The 13,278-nt window shown below is 43.6% G+C and overlaps 2 protein-coding genes across 5 annotated transcripts in view; one reads left to right on the plus strand and one right to left on the minus strand.

Annotated features, from left to right (window-relative positions):
• Positions 1–2,974, plus strand: part of Tcaim (T cell activation inhibitor, mitochondrial) — a 36,880-nt gene extending 33,906 nt beyond the window's left edge. For 3 of the 4 annotated variants that reach the window (XM_021172945.2, XM_029481546.1, XM_021172946.2), the window contains 2 exons: positions 161–292; positions 1,396–2,761. In XM_021172945.2, the coding sequence (XP_021028604.1) occupies positions 161–292; positions 1,396–1,636 (373 nt within the window). In that variant the 3' untranslated portion in view covers positions 1,637–2,761. Of the gene's footprint in view, positions 1–160; positions 293–1,395 lie in introns of all 4 variants that reach the window. The other variant, XM_021172944.2, reaches the window with a different exon arrangement.
• A 1,540-nt stretch (positions 2,975–4,514) lies between these two features.
• Positions 4,515–4,949, minus strand: C9H3orf86 (chromosome 9 C3orf86 homolog). The gene has a single exon (XM_029481547.1). The coding sequence runs from the start codon at positions 4,926–4,928 to the stop codon at positions 4,515–4,517; it is 414 nt and encodes a 137-aa protein (XP_029337407.1). The 5' UTR covers positions 4,929–4,949.
• Positions 4,950–13,278: the final 8,329 nt, after the last annotated feature.

The following is a 13,278-nucleotide window of genomic DNA, read 5'->3' on the forward strand; positions in this document are numbered from 1 at the left end:
GAGTTCCAGGACAGCCTGGTCTACAAAGTGAGTTCCAGGACAGCCAGGGCTACACAGAGAAACCCTGTCTCAAAAAACCAAAAAAAAAAAAAAAAAGTATTGTCTTTGGAGGTGGTGATATTTTATTTCCCTTAATACATTAATACATGCTCCATTTCAGTGACAGGTATGCACCAAGCTTGCATGAACTCGGGCATTTTGATATCCCAGCCCTCTCGGATCCAGCAAGCCTGCAGTCCTTCATGAGAACCAAAGCCCAGCAGGCAAGAGAAAACATGACAAGAAGGGAGAAGTAAGTGCTGCCCGCCTCCAGGAGGCTCAGGACCCACTTGATGCACGAGGCCAACAGAGAGCATTGCCTGCATTTTAGCTATTTTATTCACGTGTAGGTGTCATGTCTATTGGTATCGGTGGGGACCAAAGAGGGCAAATGGACCCCCGAAGCTGCAGTTACAGGCAGTCGTGAGCCACCATGTGGGTGCTGGGGTTTGAACTAGCATCTCTGGAAGAGCCACAAGTGCTCAAAAGGACTGAGCCATCTCTCTAGTGCTGTTTAAGTGGTTATAGTTCACAAGTAGTCCTGTTTCCATGTTGTTTGTACTTTGAACCACTTGACAGCCAGTGGTTTCCTTCTCACAGGTTTGAAGCTGTAGAGTTGTGTCCAGTGTAGAGGAGAAAGGGTAGGAGTGAGTCCATATGACAGAATGGGCAGACAGATGGACAGCAGGTTCAGACAAATGAGTGAGAGGCGATGAGCAGCTTAGGGCAGCACAGCCTGATTTCAGCATCCCAGGGAGGGAGGGAGGGGAGGGAGGATGGATGCATGGAGGGATGCATAGAGGGAGGGATGGATGGAGGGATGGAAGGATAGACAGACAGTCAGTTCTTTCATTTAGGCTCTAGCAGTGGCTGAGGGAGGTATATAAAAGCTTTTTAAGCTATATATTGTTTGTTTGGAACGATGGCTTAGTGCTCACTGACTGCTCTTCCAGAGGACTCACCTTTGATTTCTAGTGCACAAATGGTGGTTCACAACCGTCTGTAACTCTCATTCCAGGATGTCATTACTTTCTTCTGTTGTCTGAGGGTACCAAGCACATAGGTGGTCCACAGACATGCATGTAGATAAAACACCCAAAACATTAAAAATAATGAATTTTTGAAAATTAGGAAAAAGTTGTGTATTATTTTTACCTCTGTGCTGCTAAAAAGACTGACTAAATACTTGAAGAGTAAAAATAAACCATCCAGCACTGGGCTCAGGGGAACTCTTGACATGTCTTTTTCACATGACCGTCTTATAGAGTGTACCATCACCCACCCCAACACTTAAGAATGTGTTTATATTCTGTCTTCTATTTAGTAATAACTTATGGTAGCTTTTTTATTTAATAGGTTAAAAGTTATGGAAAATGAATTGATACAGGCTTCAACAAAGCAGTTTTCTCTGGAGAAGTTGTATAAAGAGCCCAGCATTTCCAGCAGACAGATGGTGGATTGCTGTAAGAGACTTCTTGAACAATCGCTGCCATATCTGCATGGGATGCACCTCTGCGTCTCACATTTCTATTCGGTTATGCAAGATGGAGACCTGTGCATCCCGTGGAACTGGAAGAAAGGAGAAGCCATGAAGTAACACAGATATCTGTTTTATTTTCTGAAGAAATGAAAAACTGTTGAATTTATTTAAATTCAGTTTGATATAACATTAGTATTTACATGTTAGAACAAAGTGTCTAACTGCTGCTATAAAAGTGGGGAGGGTTTTCTTTTTAGTGATTTTATGCTAAGAAACTTGCTTTTAAAAGGTTTTATCCCCTAGACTTATGACGCTGATGGCTAGGCAAAAGATACTAGAAGAAAAAAAGACTATTTTAAAGATATGCAATAGAAGGATCTGTAAGAGTCATATATTTTTATAGAATAAACGTGAGTGTATGTAAGTTGGTCTTGCTCAGTATAGCTCTTTAGGACTGGGACTCCATTTTTACACGCAACACAGTTGAATGTGCACCTTCATAGTTACATGGTATAGACACACACACTTTGTAGCCAGTAATAGACAGTTATTCAAGACAGATGACTGGCAAGTAGCAAAAGTTAAATAACCAAATTAAAAGTTAAATAACCAAATTTTGCTTAAGAGAAAAAAATTTTTTAAAAACCCTCTTGAATATATACTATTAACATTGTCTGATACTAGTTAACTAAAGCATCAGTAACAGAGAACTTAAATACATGATTTCTTCTACCAATTAAAGTATCAGTGGAGCATATACTTGGTGGACACAGGCATCCTCACGATGAGTAAGATGTAGGATTATAACTTAGCCTGAAGCTCCTTAAAAAGCTTTCTTCACTTCTTCAGCTCTGGCCCAGGCAGAGCCCTGTGCTATGTCTCGTTCTCAGGTGAAGCATGGCCTCCTGTGTGCTCAGCTGTCTCCTGCACAGAGAGGCCTGCTCTCTGTTCAGAGTAGACCCACAGTACATTAGAACAAAGGAGATGCTAAAATCAGTTTTTCATGTTTTGGATTTTTATGAAACATCAATTTAAACAGTTCAAATGTATGTTCAAAATAAGAAATGGCTTATAAAAGGATTGTACGTGCCATTGTGGCTTTTGACCCATGCTAATGTGACAAATCTTGCTGTAAATACTCTATAAGAAACAGTCCCTAAGTAGATTTGGTGGCACACATCTTTAATCCCAGCTCTTGGGAAGCAGAGGCAGGTGGATCTCTGTGGGTTTAAGGCCAGCCTGGTCTATAAAGTGAGTTTCAGGACAACCGGGGATGTTAAACACAGAGTAACCCTGTCTGGGGGGTGGGGGCTGTCAAACATGACATTTATTAGAAAATTGCTTGGATTGTACCGTGTCTAATATCAGCTAACATGGAATCTGCTGTAATGTGTGTTGTATTGGATTTGTCTCAGAACTAATTGTTACATAATAAAGTAAGCCTTGGCCACCACACAGCTGCTTTCCAGGATTTCCAGCCGTTGAGTTTCATGACTGTAGTGGTAGGACGTTATTAGACGTGATCCTTTGGACTTCATTGCAGATGTATGTCCTGTCTCCACCACAGAGGGTGCAGGTGAAGTCTCTGGTACAAATGGCCTCCAAAGGAGCCTGACACTGTGGTTGGTGTGCAGTCACTTGATCACAGGCATCAAAGGCAGACCTGCCTCAGTCTCTAGCCCAGAGTGTTACATTACAGTATTGTTTGCCTCGAGACTGGCCTTTTATGTAAAGTTTTGTGGGTCACTAGGAGCTCCAAGTGGTTGCAGCCCAATTGTTACAGGGTAAGAACCCTCCTTTCATTGTTGGCCCTTTGTCTCTATGTAATTACCTATTTCCTTTGGAGGAGAGTTTTCAGTCTGTGTGGACACCTTGTAAAACACAGCAGCATCCAGTCAAGAAGCAATGTAACGGGTCTGATATCTCCCCAAAGCCTTTAATGTCTCTACAGACCCATACACAGATCCGAGCATGTGTCTCGTGTGCTTGTTAGAAAACCTAAAGCTCTTCCTAGCTGGGTACCCTCCCCAGAAGTTTTCCTAATTTTATACAGGTTGTATTTGCGGCCAATTGAAGCCACCCTGGGAGTGGGAATGGGCGCTATGGTGTTGGCAGATGGTATTGGCAGATGGCTGGGCATGCTGCCAATAGTTGACTGGGATCCTTCTGCTCTGGTAGGAGGAGGTCTTCCAGTGCTGATCACTGGCAGCCTCTCTCCATTTCTAGCAGCAAACAATGACAGCTGACATCTGCAAGCAGCAGGTAATAACGAACCAAGCCAGATGCCAGCCTCCACAATGCTCCCTTGTCCAGAGTCTTCATCACAAGAGGCACAGGAAGGTGTGGTCAAAAAAACGCATGGTCGGGCTGGAGAGATGGCTCAGTGGTTAAGAGCAATGGCATCCAGATAGACATCCAGTCAAAACATGCATGCACATTAAATTAAAACATTACTAAAAGCTGGAAATCCCGGCACTGGGAGGCAGAGTCAGGTGGCCTGGTCTACATAGTGAGAATGTTCGTGAAAGACTGAGGTGACCACCTTTCAAGGAACTCTGACAGCAGGAGGGCTTGTCCTAGGCTTGAACTGGAAGAAAGTAGGGACAATATAAGCACAGGCCTGAAGCTTGTGGAGTGCTAACCCGAAAAACAGGTTTCAGCCCCTTTCCACTCCCAAGTGTGCCCAGTGTCCAGCGAGTGGGTCCCACTCACCCTGGCCTGTTCTCATCCCACCCAAGGCCTGCTTCTGTCCCACAGATGATTTGACTCCAGCACCAAAACTGCGGTATTCACCCTCAAAGTGTCAAGACAGCTGAGGAGGTAAAGAAAGCCGTAGAAGGCAATCTGAAAAAAATCTCAGAAAAGTTTGTATTGGATCTGAAAGCAGATTTTTTTCGGATTCCTGTAAACTTGTGCTTCTGAGGGTGGAGCTGTTGGGACCTTCATAGAACTCTGCAGGTGTAGGCGGGCGACCGCTCCCTTGGCACTTCCTAGCTCAAAAGGAAAACCGGTTATTTCTTGTCAGCATGTTCCTTAGCTTGCAGGACAGGGCCCAGGGCAGAGAAGGGCTGGCTGCCAGAGGAGGGGACGCTCCCAAGTGGTGCTGTGTCGACAGAGAGCCCCCTGATGGGGACAGGGCTTGGGGCAGGGACAGGTTGGGTAGAAGCAAGCTTCCTGTCCCCGGGCCTCTGCCTGCAGCCTCGGGGTTCACTGGAGAAGCAGGTCTGTGAACAGCTGCAGCGCAGGGCATGCTCACTCGCAGAGACCCCGACCTTGCCCAACGCTTCTCTCCAGAGGTTGCAGGTGTGGTCTCCTCCCCTGGAGGAAAGGTGATTTCTCCAGTGATCTCGTTTACCCAGACAAAAGAATCTAGAGATTTCTTCTCCTGTTCAAGCTGACTCCTAGACATATCTAAAACGGAGAAAACGGGATCATGTGACCCAGGTGAAAGCTGCTCTTAACTTTTGAATAGTCTTTTCTGATATTTTTTTTTTCTGAGACATGGTCTCTCTGTGTTATCCCTGGCTGTCCTGGAGCTCACTGTGTAGATCAGACTAGCCTCCAACTCTCAGATCCACGTGCCTCTTCCTCCCAAGGGCTGGAATTAAAGGTGTGAGCCACCATGCCCAGATTCTTTTCCTTAATTAATGATATAGAAGGGTTCTGGGGTACTGACATTCCTCCATGACCTCTACTTCGAGGTTCCTGCCTTGAGTTTTGTAAGACCCCCAACTCAATGTGTTTCTTAGACCCCTAGAAACAAAGCCCAGCATGGAGTTCTTTGTTCTTTCGCCTTCAGCCTGAAAGAATGATGACCACTGGGTGACCCACCCAGGCGCCTGACTCATTGTGTAAGGGACCAAGAATGTTTGCCAAAGATAGCCTGTAACCTTTCCGTGAGAGATGAGCTGTAATTCGTCATCCCCATTCTTATGATGTTTACTCAGCTTCCCCATTCTTTGTGGTCTTATCCTCCCCTCACTTTGCAGTTTATTCTTTTAAAACCCTCAACTGCAACTGCTGGGGGTCCATCTCCTCTGTCCCTGTGCAGTTATGAGCTCGGCCTCAGCGTGCTGATTCCCAAATAAACCTCATGCGATATTGCATCAAGAACACTTTCTCTCGAGTTACTGGGGCATCGGCTCATCCCGGGACTTGAGCGAGGGTCTCCCTGGAAATGGGGGTCTTTCAGTTTCTGCACTGACTTCCCTTAGTGATGGGGTGTGACCTGAAAGTTGTAAGCTGAAATAAATCCTTTCCTTTCCAAGTTACTTTTGGTTATTGTGTTTTATCACAGCAATAGAAACCTAAATAAGATGTATGGATGTACTGAAAATATACAGACATTTTCTTGTTACTTCCTGGGCTCCACAGCATTACACTGTGCTTTACACTGTACATTACACTGTGCTTTAGAGATGACTTTAAGTATTCAAGAAGATGAGAACACACTGGATGTAAATACCATCCTATTTTATACTAGGACTCCAAGCATATACTCAGTGTTCACTGCACTTTCTGGTGCCGATCCCAAGAATGAAGGAAGACTGTATACTAAGCATATTTTACCTATTTTTCTGACCCAATTCAGTTATCTATGTATGTATGCTAGGAATTTAAATGGAAGGTAAATGATTAAATTTCTAATATTTTTTACACAATAAACTGTTATATTCTTTGAACAGGTTGTTCACCATTCCTTAAGTTCCTTTTAGAAGGAAAGCAACAATGATTAAATGACTGTAGCTTAAAACATGAAAAATAGGGCACAGAGCGAAGACAGAAACAGCGTGTCATGGACATGCCCACAATCCCAGGATTCAAAGGGCTGAGTTTGGAGTTGAGAACAGCCTGGACTACATAGTGAGTTCAAGGAAAACCCTTCCATCACACCCCTCTCCACATTGCTTTTGCTAAATTTTATAAGACATGCTCATGTATAATCAGCAAAGTGGCACATAAAAAAAAAAAAAAAAAGGCCATGCATTTGGAACCTGTAACTAAGTTCCTTACATGGCAAAAGGGGTTCTGTCATAGTTTGAATATGCTTTGCCTAGGGAGTAGCACTATTTGGAGGTGTGGCCTTGTTGGAGTAGGTGTGTCATTGTGGGTGTGAGCTTTAAGACCCTTATCCTAGCTGCCTGGAAGTCAGTCTTCCACTAGCAGCCTTCAGATGAAGATGTAGAACTCTCAGCTCCTCCTGCCCATACCTGCTTGGATACTGCCATTTTCCTGCCTTGATGATAATAGACAGAACCTCTGAACCTGTAAGCCAGCCCCAATTAAGTTGTCCTTATAAGAGTTGTCTTGGTCATGGTTTTTTTCACAGCAGTAAAACACTAAGACAGATGTTGGTACCAGAGACTGGGATATTGTTGTGATAGGCCTGACCATGCTTTTGTTTGGAACAATGTGGATTTGGAAAGCAGTGGAATGCTTTAAATGTGGCTTAATGAGCTAACCTAGTAGGAAAATGGAAGACTTTGTTGCTATGAGTAATTTGAACCTTGCAGACCTAGCCCAAGGGGTTTCAGAGGAGAAGAATTTCAGTATGCAGCCTAGAGAGTGTTTTTGTGGTATTTTGGTGAAGAATTTGGCTGCTTTTTGCCCTTGTCTGAAGAGTCTACCTGAGGCTAAGGTAAAGGGATTTATGCTAATTACATTGACAAAGGAAGTCTCAAAGAAGCCCAGCAGACTTTGTTCTCTGATTAAGTCTCATGAAGAGCATTTTGTACAAGCATAGCAAGGTTGGAAAGGAAAAATATAATATATATGGCTCGAGTATCAAAGGGGCACCAGGAAGTGAAATGGAGCTGAATCCTGTGTTCTAGGAGAGAGCAGATTAAGGGAGTGGGACTTCAGGGCAAGATCCTACCCATCTAAATTTAGATTCTGGCATGGTGGTACGCACCTTTAATCCCAGGAGACAGGCATCCAGATCTCTAAATTCAAGGTCAATCTACAGAGGAAGATCTAGGACAGTCAAGCTTAGGCAGTTAAGGAATTGGAAAACAGAAAGCTAGTGACAATGTAATAGAACAAGGGGACCATGCTCCAGCTCCTGCAAGCAGCAGAAGTCATCAGCTTCGGCCATGTGGCTCTGGCTTTAGGGACCAGAATAGAAGATACTACTGGGACAACTGATGCTGGTTAGCTAGAGCTAAGAAATTAGAGGTGTTTAAGAAGAGATCATCACTGAGCATCTCAGTGCATTCTCAGAGCATCACTGAGGTGAAATCTTCTGAGAGCACAAAGAAGCTGTGTTCCAGAGATAGCCAAGGTTGTACCTCGTGCTACAGCTGTTCTTGGTTCTGCCAAGAACCCAGGTGGTACTGGTTTTGAAGGCCTAAAGAGGTCATGAAGAGCAGCTGAGGTCTGGCACTGTGAGAGGCCATGGAAGATGAAGACTCAGTTGTAGTTGACAGCCTAGGACTGAAGGGTCATGCAAAAGAGTTGAGGCTTGGCACCATGAAGAGAGCCTATGAGAGGTTATTGGTGAAGCCTAGTTACAGCAACCCCCCCCCCCCACACACACACATATTGGAGATGCTAGTACCATGGGATGATCACCAAGAACAGCAGCAGCAGAGGAGTAGATCAACCTGAGCTTAGAGTACTACTGAGAGCAGAGCTGGAGATGTGATGAAAACCCTTTGAAGAAACCCAAAAGATCATGTGTGGATCCTAGACATTGCAACAAGAAGCTGTGAAATTGAAGTTGCCTTGGAGAGCCCAAGATGTTTGAGATTCCAAAGCTGTGGGTTATGAAAAGCTATGAACAGGGAGTGGAACCAGCCCAGGAAAAGAAGTTTGTTGCAGTCAACAAAGATCTGAAAACTGCTTTGACATCAGACATGGAGATACAAAGTCTGGAGTTTTCCCAGCTGGTCTCCTGTCTTGATTCAGGGATTACAGTTAAGTGATTGGATGGATCTCAGAAGAAACTTCGAACTTTGGACTTTTTTAACACTGTTGATGCTGCTATAGTCTAAGGGGTCTTTGGAAGTTGGACTAAATGTACTTTTTCAATTATTCTATGGCTAGATATGGTCCCCATAGACTCATGTGTTTGAACAAGCCTATGGGGCCAAGGAGTAGAATGTCATGATTTAAACATTCTTGGCCCAGGAAGTGGCACTATTTGGAGGTGTGACCTTGTTGGAGTAGGTGTGTCACTGTGGGCTTGAGCTTTAAGACCCTTATCCTAGCTGCCTGGAAGTCAGTCTTCTACTAGCAGCCTTCAGATAAAGATATAGAACTCTCAGTTCCTCCTACACCATGCTTGCCTGGATGCTGTCATGCTTCCTGCCTTGATGATAATGGACTGAACCTCTGAATGTGTAAGCCAGCCCCAATGAAATGTTGTCCTTATAAGAGTTGCCTTGGTCATGGTGTCTCTTCACAGTAGTAAAACCCTAAGACAGGTTCCAAGCATAATTGTGTTGTGGACCTTACAGAGCCTTTTCTCCATGCACTCTCTAGGTGGCTCAGTCTCAGCACTTGAGCCCTACAAGTGCCATTTTGCTCTGATTCAGAGATGGAGACGCAGGTGTGATGGGAAGGCAGTGCAAAGGTTCCTCCCTCCATCTTGTGTTCTTGGTAAGGTCATTTTAGGTTTAAATAAAATTTTGTATCTGTGATGGAAAGTTCTCTGGAAAATTACCCAACTCTATTCTAGGAATCTGAGTTCAAGATGCCCAGGCTAATTTATCTTAGCTTCTATTAAACTACCTGCTTGTGCAAAAGCTGCCAAACAAGATTACAAGATGTAGTTTCGCCTTTAAAAACCCCTTGCTCTAAACACTCAGGCTACATTTGGGTCCCAAATACCTGAGTATCGTCCCAGCAACTGGAATCAAGACATTCATTTGGTTATAAAGTACGGCTGAGTGGTCTTCTCTTGTTGGCTCCCCATAATCGTCTAAACAAGAGAAGGATTAACTTACTGTTACGAACTTAAACATGTAAGGAGCTAAGTAGAAGCCATGAGAAGGAAAGTGTTAAAAGCTTCCATTTCTGCCATCAGTATGAGTTTTTCATAATGAGTTGAATAATTTACTTCATCTACTAAAAATAAGAGGGCCTTCCTTTTTCCTTTTGTCTTGCTTCCATGATCTTGATATTTGTATTTTTTAAGTAAAATGAGATTTGTGTTTCTATTGCTCAAACTGTTTTTCAAATCAACAGACCACAAAGACCTTCTGAGAACTAGGTCAATGTGATTTGAGAAGCAGAGCTTTTTGAAACTGGTAAACCACAATTTTTTGACAATGTGTTTGTGTTAAATGCCAACCACCAAAGTTCCACTTTTGTATTAGGCCTTGCTTGCTTACAAAAGTCATGAAAACCCTATAAAAGATTCCCTCTGCTGCAGCTGAGGGCCACTTTCTTCTCTTACTCCCATGAAGAGCAAGTTGGCCTGGCTGTAATAGAGCTTTTTTGCCTTGCAACATTGCTGTCTCTGAGACTCCAACATTACAACAAAAACAGCTATCAATAAAAGTGAGGGAGAGCCAGACATGGCACAGTTGTGTCTCAGCACTTTGAGGTGGAGGCAGGAGGATCAGGAGTTCAAGACTTATAATAACAATAAATAAGTCAGCAATTGTTCTCACAGCAACAGGAGGTTCAGGAAGTATGTGAATGCTGCCCTGGAGCAGGTGCAAGAAGGGCTATAAACTTTCCCGAGAGCTTGGCAATGGCTTTGCTTTCTTCAGAGTGGAAACAGCAGCTATTGCCTTGAGTAGCTTCAAGGTACTCTACTTGTATCACCCAGGCCAACCAGCAAGATTTTGACTGCATTCTCTGAGCCTCTGTTTGCACAGGCCAAGGAGCCTCCTTCTTGCCATACACTCCACTCCAGCCTCTCAGGCCCACGGGGCTGACCTGTAGGAATACTGGGAGGTTCTTGGGTGGCGAGTCTGTAGGGACAGCTTGTGTTAGAAGCTGGGTGTCCTGGTGTCCTAGCAACCTGGTCTTTGTTATGAGAGGCATTCCATCTGGCCAGGCCTGATTCCTCCTGGGAACCACACTCCACTTCTCTGGGCCTCTTTGTTTCTATGCAGGATGGTTGCAACCTGGAGGTCAGCCTGGCACTGCCTTTGCTTCCCATAGCTTCTGCTTTATGACAGTCTACTACATGGCTTCTCTTCCAGAACATAACCATGTAACCAGGCAGGAACATGGCAGGTTAGTATATATTTAACGCAGACCCAGTCACCACTTACCGCACACCTCTTCGTGTCCTTGTCGTCATCAAAACAAGACCCTGCCTACGAGCATCTGTCTAGACTCTACTTGAGCCTAGGTGCAACGCAAGCTGCTTCTGACCTGGGGTAGCCCAAACTCTTCAAGCCTCATTCATGTCTGTCATGTGGCAAGTGGTGCTGAATGAAAAAAATTTTTAAATAAAAATAAAAAGGGGAAAAGAACATGACTGCTCTTAAATATGGTGGAGAAAGTTTATTGTAGATAAAAGGGACAGCATAACCAGGGGCAGACACATATAGAGAGTCCAGTATAGACTGCCAATCCTCTTCAGAAAACATGCTCAACCTGCTCTACTTAGGAGAAAACAAAAAGAGAATTTCAAAGAAATTTTTTGTCAATTTAAACACATTAGTAATAACCTCTGAATACCCCAAATGCATCAGTGTCACATTAAGAAAAAAAAAAATATCAAAGCCTTGGAGAAGTATAACCAAGAGTGAGAATTCTTTACTTCTCCCTATGTCTTCCATCTCCCTCCTGTCTGTTGTTGTAAAGTCTGCTTGAATGCTGTCTTGTGAATCTGTCTGTCTTTCATGTATGTTTCTAAGGGCTTTGCTCTCTCTTTTATGGGGCAGCATATACAACACCACATGGAGAAAAAAAATGAGAGAGATTTTACAGTTTTACACAGGATTAAACATTACTGACTTCATCTGACCCAGAAACACTAAGAAAAGCAAACATTCACTTAACAATAACTATGCTGTTTCTAGCATTTATGGCAGGCATTTATTGTACATGGTTGCTTTCAACCTATTAGCATTTAGTACCATAACACACATACAAATATGCATATGCATTAGTCTCTGGGTCAGAGGACAAATACATAATTTAAAATTAAAGCTATATGTTAGCTTAAATTGAAATACTCTGAGAGGAGCCCCTCCCTCAGGCCTAGGGATAATAGCAGACCCCCAAGAACTCATGAGAGACCAAGCTTGATGCAAACCACACGAGGCTTTATTCAGGGAAAGCCAGAGCTCTGGGGATGACTCATATCCCATGCAGGGGTAGAGGAGTTGACCCCAAGGGGAAAGGGGTCCTAGTTTTTTGTTTTTGTTTTGTTTTTTTTAAGATTTTATTTATTTATTATATGTAAGTACCCTGTAGCTGTCTTCAGATCTCATTATGGGTGGTTATGAGCCACCATGTGGTTGCTGGGATTTGAACTCAGGACCTCTGGAAGAGCAATCAGTGCTCTTAACCGCTGAGCCATCTCACCAGCCCGGGTCCTAGTTTTTATAGGCCCTCAGGAGGGAAAGCAGAAGTGGGGAATAGGGGATTTCCAGATCTAAACAATGTAAAATGATTGATTTCTCAAGAAATGGGTATGGGAGGGAAACAAGGAAAGAGTCTAATGCAGGTGTAGTAACTCCGGATTGGTCCCGGCTGTGGTTGCTGGAGAGATTTTCTGACTCTAACTTAGCAACTAATATCACAAACACCTGGCAGTGAGGTGCAGCAGTGGGCACACACATGGGTTCAAGGAATGCTCAGAACATTGGCAGACACACGGGTTCAAGGAGCGGACAGAGCATTGTGCACCTCTATTTTTCTAAATCAGTGAAGCTACTTCTACTAACAGTGAAATCTATTTTGCCAATTTCAGGGCTTCTTTGACCTTTTACATTCTGTCAGGATCTTTCAAGGTTATAAAAGATGATTGCCAAGACAAATAAAGTTGGTTGTTAGATTGTTATCTAAACTTAAAGGGCAGGTTAAACATAGTTGGATGGTGGTAGCCCATGCCTTTAATCACAGCACTGAAGAGGAAGGTTAAACAGACTTGGCACACAGTAGGAAAACTGTCTTAAGTGACCTTAGAGTATATTATCTGTTTGGCCATGAGGTCCAGCAGAAGTTCCAGCCTCTTAGAATGTAAGAGACATTTTCATCGTAAGTCACAACAGCCTTTAATTGGACCTAATGCAACAGCACCATGGAGCAGTACAGGGGATTATCTCCTGGCTGAATAGTATTGATTATATACAAGGAGGGAATTTGAGAGTGGACTGAAAATGAAGGGCTGTACATGTACCAATTACATCACAGCTCTTGCTAAGCTAAAGGAGGTCCCTCCCCACCCCCATCCATTTTGAGAATAGCTTCAAGACCATCTAAATTTCAAGTCTGAGATGCTGCCTTTATTTAGAGTGGTTTGTAGGCAGCCAATGCCTAAAAGATGGTGCCGGTTTCCAGTACACTGTGGCTGTAAACAACCACAGGAACGGCAGTACCGGTAAGTCTCCCAAATTGATCCCCGGTTAAAAGGGGGGATATGTTTTTCTCACCCGTGGACCCAGTGTGGGTAGCTCTTATCCTTGTTGTTTTGTTTTTTGTAATTTCTGGCCTCTGCTTTTGTTTGATAGAAGCAGTTAAGGCAGGTCAGAAAATTCTCATGGAACAACAAGAAAGTATGTCAGAGGAAGATAGGAAACTCATAAGCAAAAGAAAGAAAAGGGGTGAAAAAGAGAGAGAAAAGGAGAAGG

The sequence above is a fragment of the Mus caroli genome, chromosome 9, assembly GCF_900094665.2.
Source record: "Mus caroli chromosome 9, CAROLI_EIJ_v1.1, whole genome shotgun sequence".
Classification (NCBI taxonomy): domain Eukaryota; kingdom Metazoa; phylum Chordata; class Mammalia; order Rodentia; family Muridae; genus Mus; species Mus caroli.

Excerpts from the sequence above, each read along its gene's own strand:
- C9H3orf86 (XM_029481547.1), bottom strand. The coding sequence starts at position 4,928 with ATGTCTAGGAGTCAGCTTGAACAGGAGAAGAAATCTCTAGATTCTTTT.